The 14872-nt window shown below is 31.3% G+C and overlaps 1 protein-coding gene across 1 annotated transcript; it reads right to left on the minus strand.

The window, feature by feature from the left end:
- Positions 1-1405: 1405 nt before the first annotated feature.
- Positions 1406-12748, minus strand: LOC133203184 (receptor-type tyrosine-protein phosphatase epsilon-like). Its single transcript, XM_061339025.1, has 18 exons — positions 12667-12748; positions 12466-12515; positions 12093-12379; positions 11825-11912; positions 8773-8840; positions 8546-8582; positions 8214-8311; positions 7910-8038; positions 7551-7699; positions 7309-7444; positions 6273-6419; positions 5542-5635; positions 5206-5279; positions 4841-4975; positions 2740-2856; positions 2460-2605; positions 2031-2166; positions 1406-1681 (listed from the first exon to the last, which is right to left on the minus strand). The coding sequence occupies exons 1-18, from the start codon at positions 12693-12695 to the stop codon at positions 1604-1606; spliced, it is 1998 nt and encodes a 665-aa protein (XP_061195009.1). The 5' UTR covers positions 12696-12748; the 3' UTR covers positions 1406-1603.
- Positions 12749-14872: the final 2124 nt, after the last annotated feature.

The following is a 14872-nucleotide window of genomic DNA, read 5'->3' on the forward strand; positions in this document are numbered from 1 at the left end:
GACACTAATTTCAATCTATGTACTGCAAAAAATCTTCGTTTCAATAAATGTGTATAAATTTATTTCGGGATTAATTAATTTTGAACATAATCTGAGGGTTCTATTCGCGTGATTTACAGACGTACACTCAAACGTTTATATAATAAAAGTATTATTGTTTTCTGTTACATAGATAATTTAACGATAATTAAATTGGGAAGTCAGTGAAAATAATCATTGCTGAAATATAATACACAAAGAATTTTTCAAAAGCTCCAGTACTTAAGAAAACTGCATTCAGAGTATAGTATGGAAATCGGCCTTGCTCTATAATTATAAGGCCTATTTAAAGCTAGTTTTGATAGAAAATAAATAACGCAAGTTTAATTATCTACAAAAAATAACTAAATAAATAAATAAATAAATAAATAAATAAATAAATAAATATGGAAACCAATATCAATCACAGTAATTTAGAAATTGATTTATTTTGGTGAAAAATTAATATACCACAAAACTGTGTTTAAATATTCATGTTATTTATAGGTGTGAACGTCTTCTTTGTTCAATATTTATTATTTGTTTCTATACGCGTAGCGTGATTTTCTTAACAGTTAAAAAATGACTGTCGCATGAGAATTGATACTGCTCAGAAAGAAATGGATCATCAATTTCAACTGCCTTTTATAGTTACATTGTTTATTGGTAATCTCATTTCTGAGTAAGCTCCGCCCATTAAATTAATTAACCCCGCCCACTGGGACTGCTGGGACTGCTTTCTGGGACTGCTGGAACTGCTTTCTGGGACCGCTGTGTCTGCTGGGACTGCTCTGGGACCGCTGTGGGACTGCTCTGGGACTGCTTTGTGTCAGGTTGGGTCTGGTTGGTACTGTTTCTTAGTGTATTCTAATTGTGTGCCAAGTTATATTGAAATCAGACCAAAACTGTAGGAAGAGTAGCATTTTGAAAGTATTTCACAGAAATTTCTATTTTTTAATAACCATGGCAACACAGTTCATTGAACTCAAAAACCGATAAACAGAAATATGTATCTTAGTGTAGTCTACTTGTTTGCCAAGTTATACTAAATCAGACCAAAACTATAGGAAGAGTAGCATTTTGAATGTATTTCACAGAAATTTCTATTTTTAGTAACCATGGCAACACCGTTCATCTAAATCAAAAACCGATAAAGAGAATTATGTATCTAAGTGTAGTATACTTGTGTGCCAAGTTATACTGAAATCAGACCAAAACTGTAGGAGGAGTAGCATTTTAAAAAACTGTTTACAGACAGACAGACAGACGGACGGACACCTTACTATCGCATAAGCTCTTCTGGTCTCTAACCAGTAGAGCTAAAAAAAAAAATACAGTATATTCACAAATGATAATAATAATAATAAATAATTTTTAAAAAGTATACTTTAAAGTCACTGTCTTTATTTCCTGTTTCTATAGAGATTTTGTGCATATAAAAATCAAAATTAATATATAAAATCATAGAAAGTGTTAATGATCAACTACAACATAAATCCATGGAACTTTTTTTATATGAATTTTCATTTTATCGGTGGGAAAACAGCCTCCGATTCCTTTGCTTCTAGCTCTCCACATTGCCTGATTATTGATTAGAGTAGATGTTTTCAGTGCCTCGCTGAATGTGATCATGCACAGCTTTGATGACAAGTTCATACTCTTCCTGTAAGCAAGCATAAAGAAAAATCAATTGCTGTTTATAAAAATTACACTTTTTTTATGTCGAAAAAATTGTAGATTTGTTGAATGATCAGTAAGAGAATTGAATGTATTGATGAAGCAACTCTTATGCATTTTCAGTTTTTCATTTCTACAGATTTAATCTTACAATGATTTTTTTTTTTCACATCTTATACACAGATTTAGGCTATGATGTGTTGAAGCATATTATATTTAAACGACTCTTAAAAATATTCTGTCAATAGGCCAATGCTGATGTACACATATTTTCAATTGAGCCAATTTAATTTTCATAGATTATAAAAGAATTTACATAACTGAATATGACTTACAAGACTGGAGCAAAAAGCTGGTCTACGAACTTGAATTTGTCTAACTGCAGTAAAGACATCAACTCTATTATCCATGTTAATTTGCTGTACCACGTTATGAACTGCACAGAAAGCACCACAAAGAGAAGCTCCGTCGCTGCCAGAAAAAAAAAAAGAAAAAAAGAACAAATTAGCCTGATCTTTTAAACTACTTTTGTTTACAAATATTCTGCATTATTCCTTAGGTGGAAGTAAGAAATTAACAAGAAAATATATAATTAGATTAATGAGTATTGCTTTCATGAATTAAACATTTCAATTTCCCGGTATATCATACTTTGAATTTTATTTACTAATAAAACAAAAATATTTATCATAAATGTATCTGAACAGGTAATTAGATATTTGTATATAATCATTTAAACGCAAATAGGAAAACGAATATCAAACCTGCTGACAATGATCATAGGATTTCCTGTCTTCACGCTTAGAGCGACGGAAACCAGACTTCGAAGCTGAGAAGTATCCAGAGGACTTTCGGAAGTTTTGATTCTAAACTTGGGTTCTATAACTGTCACCAAATGAGACTTCTTACCCTACAGGAAAAAAAAAAATAATTATAATTTGTCTTTCCTCTCTATTTCATTTATAAAATACTCATCAAATTAATCAATAATGAGAGAAAGAAAAACTGACGCAAAGATCTCAAAGCAGCATGTTGTTTATTTACATTTTTCTGCCGAATGTGAAGGATGGTGCTTCTGACATCAGTTTCATTTTTTAATTGAAACTGGATGGTGAAGGGAGGAACTGTTTTGGGGGATTGATCCGGTAGCCACTCCTTACTCTAGAGAGAAGACAAAATTTAAATTATATATGTTACAGTAAATATGTGTAATCAGGAATTTCATGTATTTCCTGAATTTTAGGAAGTATGTGAAATTCCTATTCTGCTTAGGAAATACATGTATTTACTGGATTTTTCAATACCTGTTACAAGTATTTACTGACTGTGTTATAATTTCAAATGTGAATTAAAAAAATATGAACAGATGCATAGTATATTCAATGTTTAAATCAGTTAGCATATCATGTGAATAAATAATATTTGAACGAAATAAACCTTTATAAATAAAAATGCATTATTTTTGAAAATTTAAAAAAAAACATAATGATATACTGCTTTCATTTTCTCGAATGAGTTGTTTATATAACATTATAATTTAAATTATTTTTAATCTTTTTATAATTTTAAAAAAACTGAACTCGGTAACTGACATTTCTTGTTTTACTAGATATTCATACAATGCTTTTTGCATTTATTGAGAGTAAATTTAAAACCCTGAAACATCTTATTTGCAAGTAAAACAATTCTCCTCTTGTCTCTTTAGAAATGTAAAAAATCTTATAAAATACATACAATATATGGAAACTAAAGTCAGTATTTCAATGATAAATCTTTTCTTAAAGGTATTTTCCACCCTCACAATTTCAATAGTTCAATGTAGAAAAACTGCATTTATTTTCACTGAATATAGTTTACAAATTAAATAATAATTGCAAAACATTTATATGTTGCCATATTTTTAAAAATGTAAGATTTAAATAAACAGAAGTACCGTATATGTCAGCAATAAAAAAATCGTACATAATGATTAATTTTATAATAAAAAATATGAAAAAAAAAATGGTTCAATTATATTATTCTGGTGTTGAAAGGTCCAAAATAATTGCTTATTTGAATTGTGAATATTTGGGAATCCATTTTACATTAAAATTTCAATAAAGAAAATACCTGAACAAAGATACAAGAGAGGAGTTATAGCCCTAAGTAATATTTTTAAAAGATTGATAATTGATTAAATGAAGAAAAATATTTATTTTTAAAATACATTGAAATATTTTCATCACACCCAAATAGCAATCTTCTCTATTGGGTAGGAATTTGGTTTAATAAAAGTTTCTGTAAAAACCTGTGACATCACAGGAGGAAGGAAATATCTTTAATGGAATTTTAGAAAGACAATACACTGAGTCTTCTCCAGAATCGGAAATTAATGTATAATGTCAGCATTGTAGAAACTATTATTATTAAGGGCTGCTTAAAAAAATGCATGCTAGTATTTTATATACTTACTGCTTGTTTTAATGCATATGTATAGTTATCCAGCTTAGTTCAGTAAAAACGTGTAAAATTGGCTAGAATTTTCAGTAAATACATGAATTTCCTAACTATTCAGTTATTACATGTATTTCCTAAAACGGCCAATAAATACATGTATTTACTGAATGGTTTAGGAAATACATGAAATTCTTGATTTCACATATATACTGTAACATTTATACCATCGACGGAAATGCCTTTACAATTTATGCATCTGATGACTACTGAGCTTCCATGTTCAAGAATTTAATTATTTTTTTTTTTTATTATTTTTTATTTTTTTATCTATTTTATTTATTTATTTTGCTTAGGAACGGGAACACGTCTTCAAAAAATTAAAACTGAACTTGAATTCTGCATTTCATGAATGTCAATATATAAAGAAAATAGAAATTTTTTTTTTTGATTATAAAAAGCTGCATTGCAAAGCAAATTAGCCTAAATCAGGTACAAAACTACATCACTCCCTATTGAATTATTAATGTGAAATATATGTATATAATTCATTAATGACATTCAGGCAATCTTGGTATTAAATGAAAAAAAAATTCTGTTCATGTAGGAGAGTGGCTTATAATAAGACACAGATAATTGCAATTTTTACAAAAGTCAGCGAAGAAATAACTTCAAGTACATCTGTTTTTCGCTATAATTAGACCTTACGAACCGATTCAATCCCATCCAGCGGATCCAAACAGATGACAGTGTCCGACTTTTGGTCACCGAGCAGGCGCAGGAAGTCAACAGCGTCCTCTGCTGGAGGATACTGCGTTACAATAAATGCTCTACTGTTGGTAAATGACTAGAAAGAACAACTAAAGAACTGTGTTACTAATTATAAAGTCGATTTTTTCTTAATTATGAAAACAGAAAGATCTTCATGATGCAAATTTTATTATTCATTGCAGAAAAAATTCTTTTGCCTCAAGTTTTAATGTATATGTTACAAATTTAATCATAAACGTTCTCAACATGTACAAAAAAAAAAAAAAGAAATTGATGTGTTGCATTAATTGTATTGTCAATTCTTACTGGTACATATATGGCATTGATGAAACTTCCTCGATTCTGAACTGGAGTTGAAAGATGTACACTGTATTTATCCACTAATCAAAAAAAAAAAAAAAGAAAAAAAAATAAACAAAAATTACTTGATCCTCGTTATGATCACAAAATTGACGTTCAAGTCTGTTCTCTGAATGAATACTGTACTCCAAGAAATTCATTTATTGTTATATTTGAAAATGCTTTGGAAACGTATTAATATCAAACTATAAAGTGCATATACATTTTGCAAACAGGGCAGTATAGTCAATATAATTTCTTAACAAATATATTCAGAATTAACATTGTTAATTGTATACTTACAAGGCAATACACCTGTCAAAAGTCCATCCTTACAAATTTCTTTGGCAATCATAAAGTCAGTGTCAGTGTACACAGGTCTTATCTTCATCAAAAGCTTAGAAAGAATTGAAGACATTTATCACTTTGTTAACAATTAACCAAGACATTGGATTTTCAAATCGATTGACACATCGATATGAATAAAAAAATTCATTCAAAAAAGATAATGGTGATGTATAAGATTATCCATTAAGCTGGATATTTGCCGGAAAGAAATGAAAACAGACTGGCTCTCAAATATAGGACATTACACTTTTCCACTCCATCTATAAACGAAATGCTGAATTGGGGGAAAATGACTATATTTGACTATTCTGACTATTGAAAAACATCTATCTATAAGCCTATGTCAACCACTATATACCGGTATTACTGTTCATGCTTAATTTTGTATCTAACATCAATATACGCAGGTATATTCATTGATATTAATTGAACAAAACTATCATTGCTACAATAACATAACACAACAATACAATGGGAGAGGACTATGTAAGTTTTTAGAACTTGTGTCCAATCACTTTGACACATTGTCAATAATATATGTTCAAAACAAACAATACATCATTACAATATCAATATTTTGATAACTATCAGAAAATTAGTTGTTATTTTTGTGTTTCTCTTTTCTTGCTCATTTCTCGTCACTAAGTGTCAGATCAATTAATTCATTTTTTTTTCAAATTGGATACCTGAAATTCTTTTCGTAAAGTACTCTGATTGGCTGGTTCATCACTCGTCATATTCCCGACTTTTTTGGAAAAGTCTTCTATAGTGTTGATGTTAACTGGCGACTTAAATATTTCATTCAAAGCAAGAAAAACCGTCATGTACTGTTCCTGAATTAGGAAAAAAATATTCTGATAAAACTGGATCAATAAAAAAAGTACACAATCTGTCTTGTCTTCTTCAAATCAATGAGTCATTTATAATGAATTTACAAAGAAGTACCTGTGTCATTATGTTACATTATCGAAATATACAATGCATACTGAAAAAAAAATGAACAGAGAAACGATATGTCGTCACAGCCGATCTCTGATTTAAAATGAAGAAAAGAAGTGGAAGTGGTAGGGGTCCGAGCCCCAAATGCCCATGAATCACATGACCTGAAAGGTTTCCTTTATCTCGTTTTTGAGGGTGCATTTGTCCATTTGATTATATACATCGTGTTTTCTGTTCATTTTTATTTCTTTGAATTCCCTTTGCCTCTGACTTTACGTAAGACTTTGTCAAAGGCTGTGACGTCATCATTTATCGGCACTGACATAAAAACGTAGCGATTGTGAACATGAATCTCAACAAAGTGTTCGGAGAAACATTGCCAGTTTAGTCTCTGTCAGGATGATATATTTAAGATATAAAAGGCCAGAAAGTATTTTTGCAAAACTCTTCTTAAATGAAAGTAAATGAAAATTGAGAGTTTTGCCGATTTTCTAATTTTCTTTCACACTGTGACAAAATATCACATTGATTTATTTTTTTTCACACTGAGACAAAATACCATTTTTTTTTAAAAAAAAATCTTTACAGTATTTCACTGTCGAAAATGCAATAAAATACAATAAAATGAAGTTAAGAAATGGATAAATTAAATGAAATAAATATTTAAAGAAAAGGGTAAGAAAAAAAAAAGATGCATTCATATAGAAAGATGTAGAAAAAATCAAGAATCTAGGTACATTTTTTGTTAAAAAAAGTCAAAATTAAAATTAAAAAAAAACTTACGTAGGTTTGGACCATATTCATCCTGTTTTCCCTCATTTTCTTGACATATTCTGCTACGTTGACTTTCTTTCTTTTACGACCTATTCGTTCCAAAGCATCCAAAGCTATATACGTCCCCGTTCTACCTATCCCCGCACTATAAGGTAAAACAAAATCGTGTGCACATAGACATTTGTTGAGGCCAATTTCTAGATAGGGTACATATCCACTATTGCCACTAAAATTTATCGGCCAAAATGTACCTGCAGTGTACAATTGTTGGAGAGTCATTCTGACTTGATCCAATTCTTGTCACGTGATCAAGAAAGACAACAAGACATAGAGGTTCCGGTGTTCCATGGTCTGGCCACGCCGTGTAATGGTACTGAGTCACCGTTCGTGATTCCTTCGACTACAGTAATGAATGGGATAATTCTTTTTTGGTTTTTTTTTTGCACATTGGAATTAAAAAAAAAAGTAAAAAAAAAATAATAAAAGAAATTAAATATACCAAAAAAGTTTGTTTAATTGTAACATTAAGTAAACATTTTTCCCACTGAAAACTAAGTAAAGTCTGATATTTTTATGTAGATTATGGGTTTTTTTTTCTGTTAAAGCATACTTCACTGTGCCTTGCTGTCATCTTTCGTACGATGTAGAATGCGTATTCTTTTTCCTCCATCAATTTCACAGACACCGAACCGTAGTTGACGTTCTTATTTGCATCCGGCCAATACTGATGGCATTTGACCTGAAAAAAGTCGATATATATAACATCTAATTACTTCTAGATTTGCTTGGGCAGACACTATTGTAAACCCACTCAAATATTGATTGAAACGAAATAGAAAACATATAAGGGAAAACCCAAATATTTAAGCTTTGAATTTTATATTAGAGACTTGAAGTTCATTACAAACACATACTTTAGTTCCTTCTTTCAAGTTTGTCAGCATGACAATGGAGAACACATTTTCTTGCCAAACCATCTCCCAAAAATCGTCAAGTGTATTCGGCTTTGGGCCTAAACGAGAAATATAAACACCAAAAACAACAGACGCAAAAATTGCCAGAAAATATATACCTGTATCTTGATGAAGGTAGATCAGAATTTAATGGAGATTGGTGTTCTGTAATTGTCCAATAATAATGCAATACAGAGATGTACTTGTAAATGCACTTCTCATTATACCTGTTTGAGGCTTATTTTGGAAAAGTAAATAAATAAAACATATAACGGGTATTCAAGCATAAGTACCTTGTGCTGCGATATACTCTCTTTCTCTCTCTGCACCCTTTTAAAAAAAAGAAGACAAAACTCGGTATTAAATTTCAGGCATAGGTCTCTAGAGGTAACGGATATTCAATTTGAATAGAACAAACCTTCTGAAAGTGTTGAAACTTCCTTAAAGAAATTGATTTATTGTACAATTCTATCCACTCTATATCATTTCACTACATTATCATGTAATTACATGTCTTTACCTCAATATAGTTTGCATTGATGTAGTCGGATCCTGATTCCGTTCTTAATATAACTCTAGAATGGTCATCTATAAAGAAGAAAGAGTTACATGATTATTTAAAATCCTTCATAATGAAAACAAGAGCCTCAAGGGCCTTATAATACAACTTATAGGATCCATAGAATATAAAATAAACTGGTAGATGAAGATTTGTTGCCCAAAAGCAATAGAAATAGGATGATCAGGATAAATGATATAATTAGTCTAATATCTAGTAACAGCTGAAAAATTAAATTCTAATCTGTCCCCAATTTGTCATTTTCACCATGTAGACTATTTACAAACTATTACTGCTTCTGTACTATTTTTGACCCCGAGTTATAATCTCTCACATTGGCCTCTTTTGGTCTTTGAAGAACATTTTAAAAAGTTATTTTTGTCTCATTTTTCATTATTCCATTATTTACAAGTCTATCTGATCATTAAAACTATGAAAGTAGTTTTTGTATTATACAATAAAATATTTTGCATAATTCTTTTTTCTATTAACTTCTCAAATACATTATTTACAGTGATCAATTATCAATGAATTGCAAAGGGGAATAACTTCTCTCAGGAGAATAGAAATTAATAGAGCCCTGGCCAGGACCAGAACACTTGACCAAATAGTCCAGATGTTTAGAAATCTAGTAAAAGTAGTCTTCCTTATTAAAACTTTTACTTTGTTTGCCTTTGATATCCAAGAAGGTATATGAATGACATTCTATGGTCTGTTTGATTTTTTTGTCACCAATGCCATACTTGACATACTTGAGCTTGAATAAAAGGGATTAAATTCAAGTTATCTGCATTCACTAGGTGCTGTTGCGTTATTTTCATTTCCATTTTCACCTTCGCCAGTTTCGGACGGTATAACAAAATGGCCAATTTTTAAACCTTAACGAAAGTACAAACCAATTGCACAGAATGACACGCAGATAGAATTGATGGAGAAACCAGAGAAAATTAGGGGGAGGGGGCGGTCCAATTGTGTTGTAAAATTTCCGGGCCTTTTCTTAAATGGAAGATCTACCTCTGGTATATCACCATCACTGTTGCTAAAATCTTACATTTTTTATGATAATCGAGAGCACTATATTATACTTCACATTGCTAGATATTATCGGTTTCTGGTGTTGATGGTCTCTTATGACGTCACAAAAAGGGAAAGTGACTCTTTTGATAAACGTTATTTTTAGCGATTTTTAAACAGGTAAACAAAGAAAACAACGAGGTTTAAAATTTTACGAAATTATGGTTCCCTCTTTTTAACTTTTATTTACAACATAGAAGTATATCTTTTACAAGTGTATCTATTTCCTTTGAATTTGACATATTATACCCGGTAGCAGAGAAGACGATTTTCAAAGAAATAATGCACTTTCACTATATGATCTATATAACCCCGCCATTACACAAGAACCCCTGACCCTGGGGCCATGAATTTCGCAATTTTGGTAGAAGGCTCACTGCTTACTACAACCATGCCAACAGTTTGACTGCTTGATGTCCAGGAGTAAAGAAGAAGATTTTTTAAATTGCATAAATTTTGGTGGTTTTAGCCCCACTCCTCAGGCCCCAGGGGGGCAAGGATTCTGAAATTCACATTTTTTTGCCTCCCTTCACCCACAGATGCTATATTTCAAAATTGGCTGAAATTGGTTACGCGGTTTAAGAGAAGAAGCTGAAAATGTTCAAATGTTAACGCACGACGAACGACGAACGCCGACGGACAAAAAAAGATAGCAATAGGTCACCTGAGTGACTCATGTGACCTAAAAATCAATGAAGGCATACGAAGGTGTGTGGTAAAATCGCGGGCATGTCTAAAGTAAACAATACATGTAATCATAGCTGCTCTCTAAAATTGTCAAAGATCATCGGTAAACTTTTCATCAAAACATGTAGAGCAAGGGAGTTTCAAATAGATATATTCTCAAATATTCAAAATATGAAATTTTATATCATGTGTTTCATCACTTTACGGTACACGGATGATTACTCCACTGTCTGATACAACGTCACTGTTCATCTGGTATAGAAACTTTGGGTCAGCCCCACTCGTATTCGGGAATTTCCTCATGCACGCACTTGAGCTCCCCTTAGTACCTCCATAAATGGACCACAGACCTATCTCGCACATACATGTACGTACTCTTCCTACATTAAACTAAAAAGGAAATCTTTGACGGTTTAAAATGATAGCACATTTCATTATTTTGAGTAGCATTTTATCCGCATCGTTTGCATCGTTTTTTTTGTTTTTTTGTTTTTTTTGTACAATTCCAATTCGACTTGAATAACGAACATCTACTTATATCTAGTAAAAAAAATCTTTTAACATTGAACGTCTGTACAGATGTAATTTTTAAATCTGTATCAAACTGAACTGCTCTTTAGTGCGCCAAAGTATCATTAAATTTCGTCTTTTCCGTGTGTTAAGTTTACCATTTTCTCATTTAAGGGAGCCGACTGGGGTTTTATTGTGTGAAAACTACTACAGAGAAACTCTTTAATCTTAAACCATATGTACCTTACATTGACATCAGTATACGTGCCAAGTTTAGTGAAAATCTACCGTTTGGTTATTTTTTAGAGACCATCTCAAAATTCAGGTACATTTACTATAGGATTATATAAGAAAATACAATTTTTTCGCACTTCTGAGCAAATAATATAACTTTTTGCTCAACTTATATTATTTGATGAGTAAAACTATATTGCACATCATATGCAAGAAACAAAATTCTACCGTCTAGTTTTCTGAGGGGGCAGTTTTCTCTTATTTTTGTTTTTGATCCAGTGCCAAAAGAACACTAAGAAGAGTATTGATTTTTTTTAGCGATCAAAATTTTAGTGGGATATTACCAAAACGCTAAAATAAGCCAAAATTAGCACCCCGCTAAAATAACCTGCTATACGGTAATTGAATTTCGATAAGTCATCTATGACATTATGAAGTTTGGTCTGTAATATGAGCAAAATGCAAAAAAGTCCTAGTTTTAAATGCGCCAACTAATACTAAAACTTACAGGGAAATGTAATTTTATATCTATTTTTAATCACATTTTCCTCTCTCTTTCCAGCGTCACACTTGTATAGTTCCCCGTATGGCAATGTCTGCGGTGAAAAGAAACAATATCTTCTATAATCTTTATCCACATGCATAGTACACTTTTTTTTTCTTTCTTATAGACGCCGTATCAAAAATGTTAACTTTACGACAAAATTTTAAAATATATAATTTACCCATATCAACTTTATAATCACAATTTGATAAGTTTTCAGTTTCTTTCTCACCGCATATTCTCTCTGAAACCCGTCGTCTTTATTTTTTCTTTTTTCAACTATAACAGACTCCAACTGATTAAGAGGTATATCTCGAATTGTTGTTTCATTTGCGTAAAGGTCCCCATAGGGATTCTCCGAGTGTATTAACTCATCTTCATCGACATCAGCATCTTCAACTTTCTTCTTGCGTGTAGAATGTATGCGATTTCCACTATCTTTGTGTTTACTTCTTTGGTGTTTGGTTGAGGACCGAGATTTTGAATCAATGGAATCTGTCCCATCAGCTCCAGTCTCGGCTGAAATCAGAGAAAAACCAGCTAGTTCATTCGAGGATATGATTAATGTACAACAAAATACAACGAAATGGAATTTAGACACTTACAATGTTTAGATTTTTCAAATTGTTCTCTTTTTTCTTCCTGTAAACTGCGCCTGAAGCATGAAAAGTTTTTAGTAAAAGGAGCACTACATCTCTGGTTTTAAATTAAAAAAAATAGTATCCTTGGTTATTTTAATGTATAAAGCATTTTTATTTCCAGATATTATAAAACCATGTCAGAAATACAACAAATGATAGAATTACATTCTTAAAACCATAATCAGAACTGCCATAAGAATACAGGCAATGGCAAGTCCAGATATCCCTCCAATGACTGAACCAAAACTGCTGATAAAAAAGCTCTGTGAGGGCTTCTGCAAATACATTGATATAATGACAGAACATTTTATCAAAAAAAAAAAAAAAGAATCACAATTTAATTTTATTTATTTAAAAAGGAGATTTTATTCTTTGTAAATGGACATGCGGATTACTAATATCAAATTCTAGAATAAATTTCATTTGTGTTTAGACAGTGTATATAATAACATTTTTTTTTCCCATATTTTGTTAAATCTATTGAAAATAAACCTCTTTTGAAATAAATTCTGATTTCTTCAATAACACGGTTGTGTCTTGGAATATGATTTGTGAAAACACTAGAGCATTGAGGGGAAAAATCACCTTTACCTTTGGACAATATCCAGTGACAGAGTCACAGGTATTATTAACACAGCTGGTGCTACAGTTGTTTAAGCAGTCAAACCCGTATGTGTCCGAGCTACAACCTGAAAATCAGCATAAAGTTTTGATTTTAGTGCACAACTGAGCATTATATGCTAGTGTCATCCCAGTCCGTGCGGTGAATTCAAAATTTGATGCATTATTTATCTTGATATCCGATAGTTCATCTTCATACTTTACATGATATTAAGATGTGTGTGCTTTTTGGGATCGGCTTCGGCCGATCTCAGTTGATTCCATATGAGGCATCCGGTACATTTAACTATCTGCGCACAAATTACGTCCTGCACTACTTTGTTTACTTTACACTGACAGCTTCAGATAAAACTTTCAGAACATGCTAAATACTAACAAACATTATTTTAATGCATATACCTTGAGATGCAGACGTTTATTCAGTTACATGATGAATACACTTGCATTTTGTGTAAGAATTTCACTCAGATGTACACTTCTATTAAGACAAAGTTTAATTGTTCATTCTTTTCATTGCAATTCATTTCATTCATTGCACACGGCTCATGATTCGTTTTGGGTTTAGCGGGAAAAACGCATTTATTCATACATACAAGGGCATTCAAACTATTTTCTTAGCACTAACTTTGTGTCGGGACCGGGGGGATGGGGACTAGGAAGTGGGGGATATCCCCCACACCATTTGTAAAGATAGACATAATATAGACATTGAAAATTGGGGCTTAGCCCCAAACGATCTTTTTTTTTTTTTTTGCTGTTGGTTTAGTCAACCCCCTCCCCCCTCCTTTTCACTTTCCTACCGACAACTATTGGAGATATGTATTCCTGATCACAATTTATTATCCTGATAATAAGAAAAAAAAAGTTTACAAATTTGACTAGGTACATGCTAGAATACTAAAGTTTTATTTCCTTGCAATTTTAATAAAGAACTATAAAAAAATGACAGCTAATTTATCTTCAGAGTTATTTTCTTTTAAAAGGATTCAGCTTTAAAAGAGAAGATAAAGCCCACATTACATTTTTCATGTTTTTCATAGAAAAATATTTTTTAAAGACAACATAATATACGTGGTCATACTTTTTTATAAAGCAACACTGCCCCGTTAAGATTTTGTTCTATATTTTTAAATTTGGTGTGTTGCGGAAAGCATGTTAATATGGCTATCCTTTGCACGTAGCACTCAGTTTAGAAATAATGAGAAATTAAAAATATTTATATGTATACTTATTATATTATACTCATAGAAATTTAAGTTCATCAAAAGGAAAAGTCTACAAACTTATTTCAAGACGTTTCATAATTCTGACTTTACGATCCCATCCCGATCATTCCTTAGAATTAAAGGAATACTTGTTAATGCTTTCATCAACCACTACCCTATTGCTTAATTTTACAACCATCTTGCATATTGCTGAAATCAAATGACATTGCCCATAACTCATTTTATTTTTTGTTTTAGTATTTAATGCATATGCATTTTTGAACCAAACATGGCATTAATTAAAACGCATCGATACAAGTTTTGCTTCTACATTTCTTCTAGAATTCCCAGTTTGTCTTGCATAAAAAATATTTGAAAGTATCTTGATTTTCCCATGCGTCTAGCAGTTTGACTTTCTAGTTTGAGCTATGCTAATTGCAATGTCCCTAGCCCTACTTTGGTCAATAAAATACATGAACATTTACAAAAATTGGCACAAATAATCATTCGCAGGATTTGACAATATTGCAACTAAATTACATCAA

The sequence above is a fragment of the Saccostrea echinata genome, unplaced genomic scaffold (assembly GCF_033153115.1).
Source record: "Saccostrea echinata isolate AGI-Se365-2 ecotype Australia unplaced genomic scaffold, CSIRO_AGI_Sech_v1 ptg000048l, whole genome shotgun sequence".
NCBI lineage: Eukaryota > Metazoa > Mollusca > Bivalvia > Ostreida > Ostreidae > Saccostrea > Saccostrea echinata.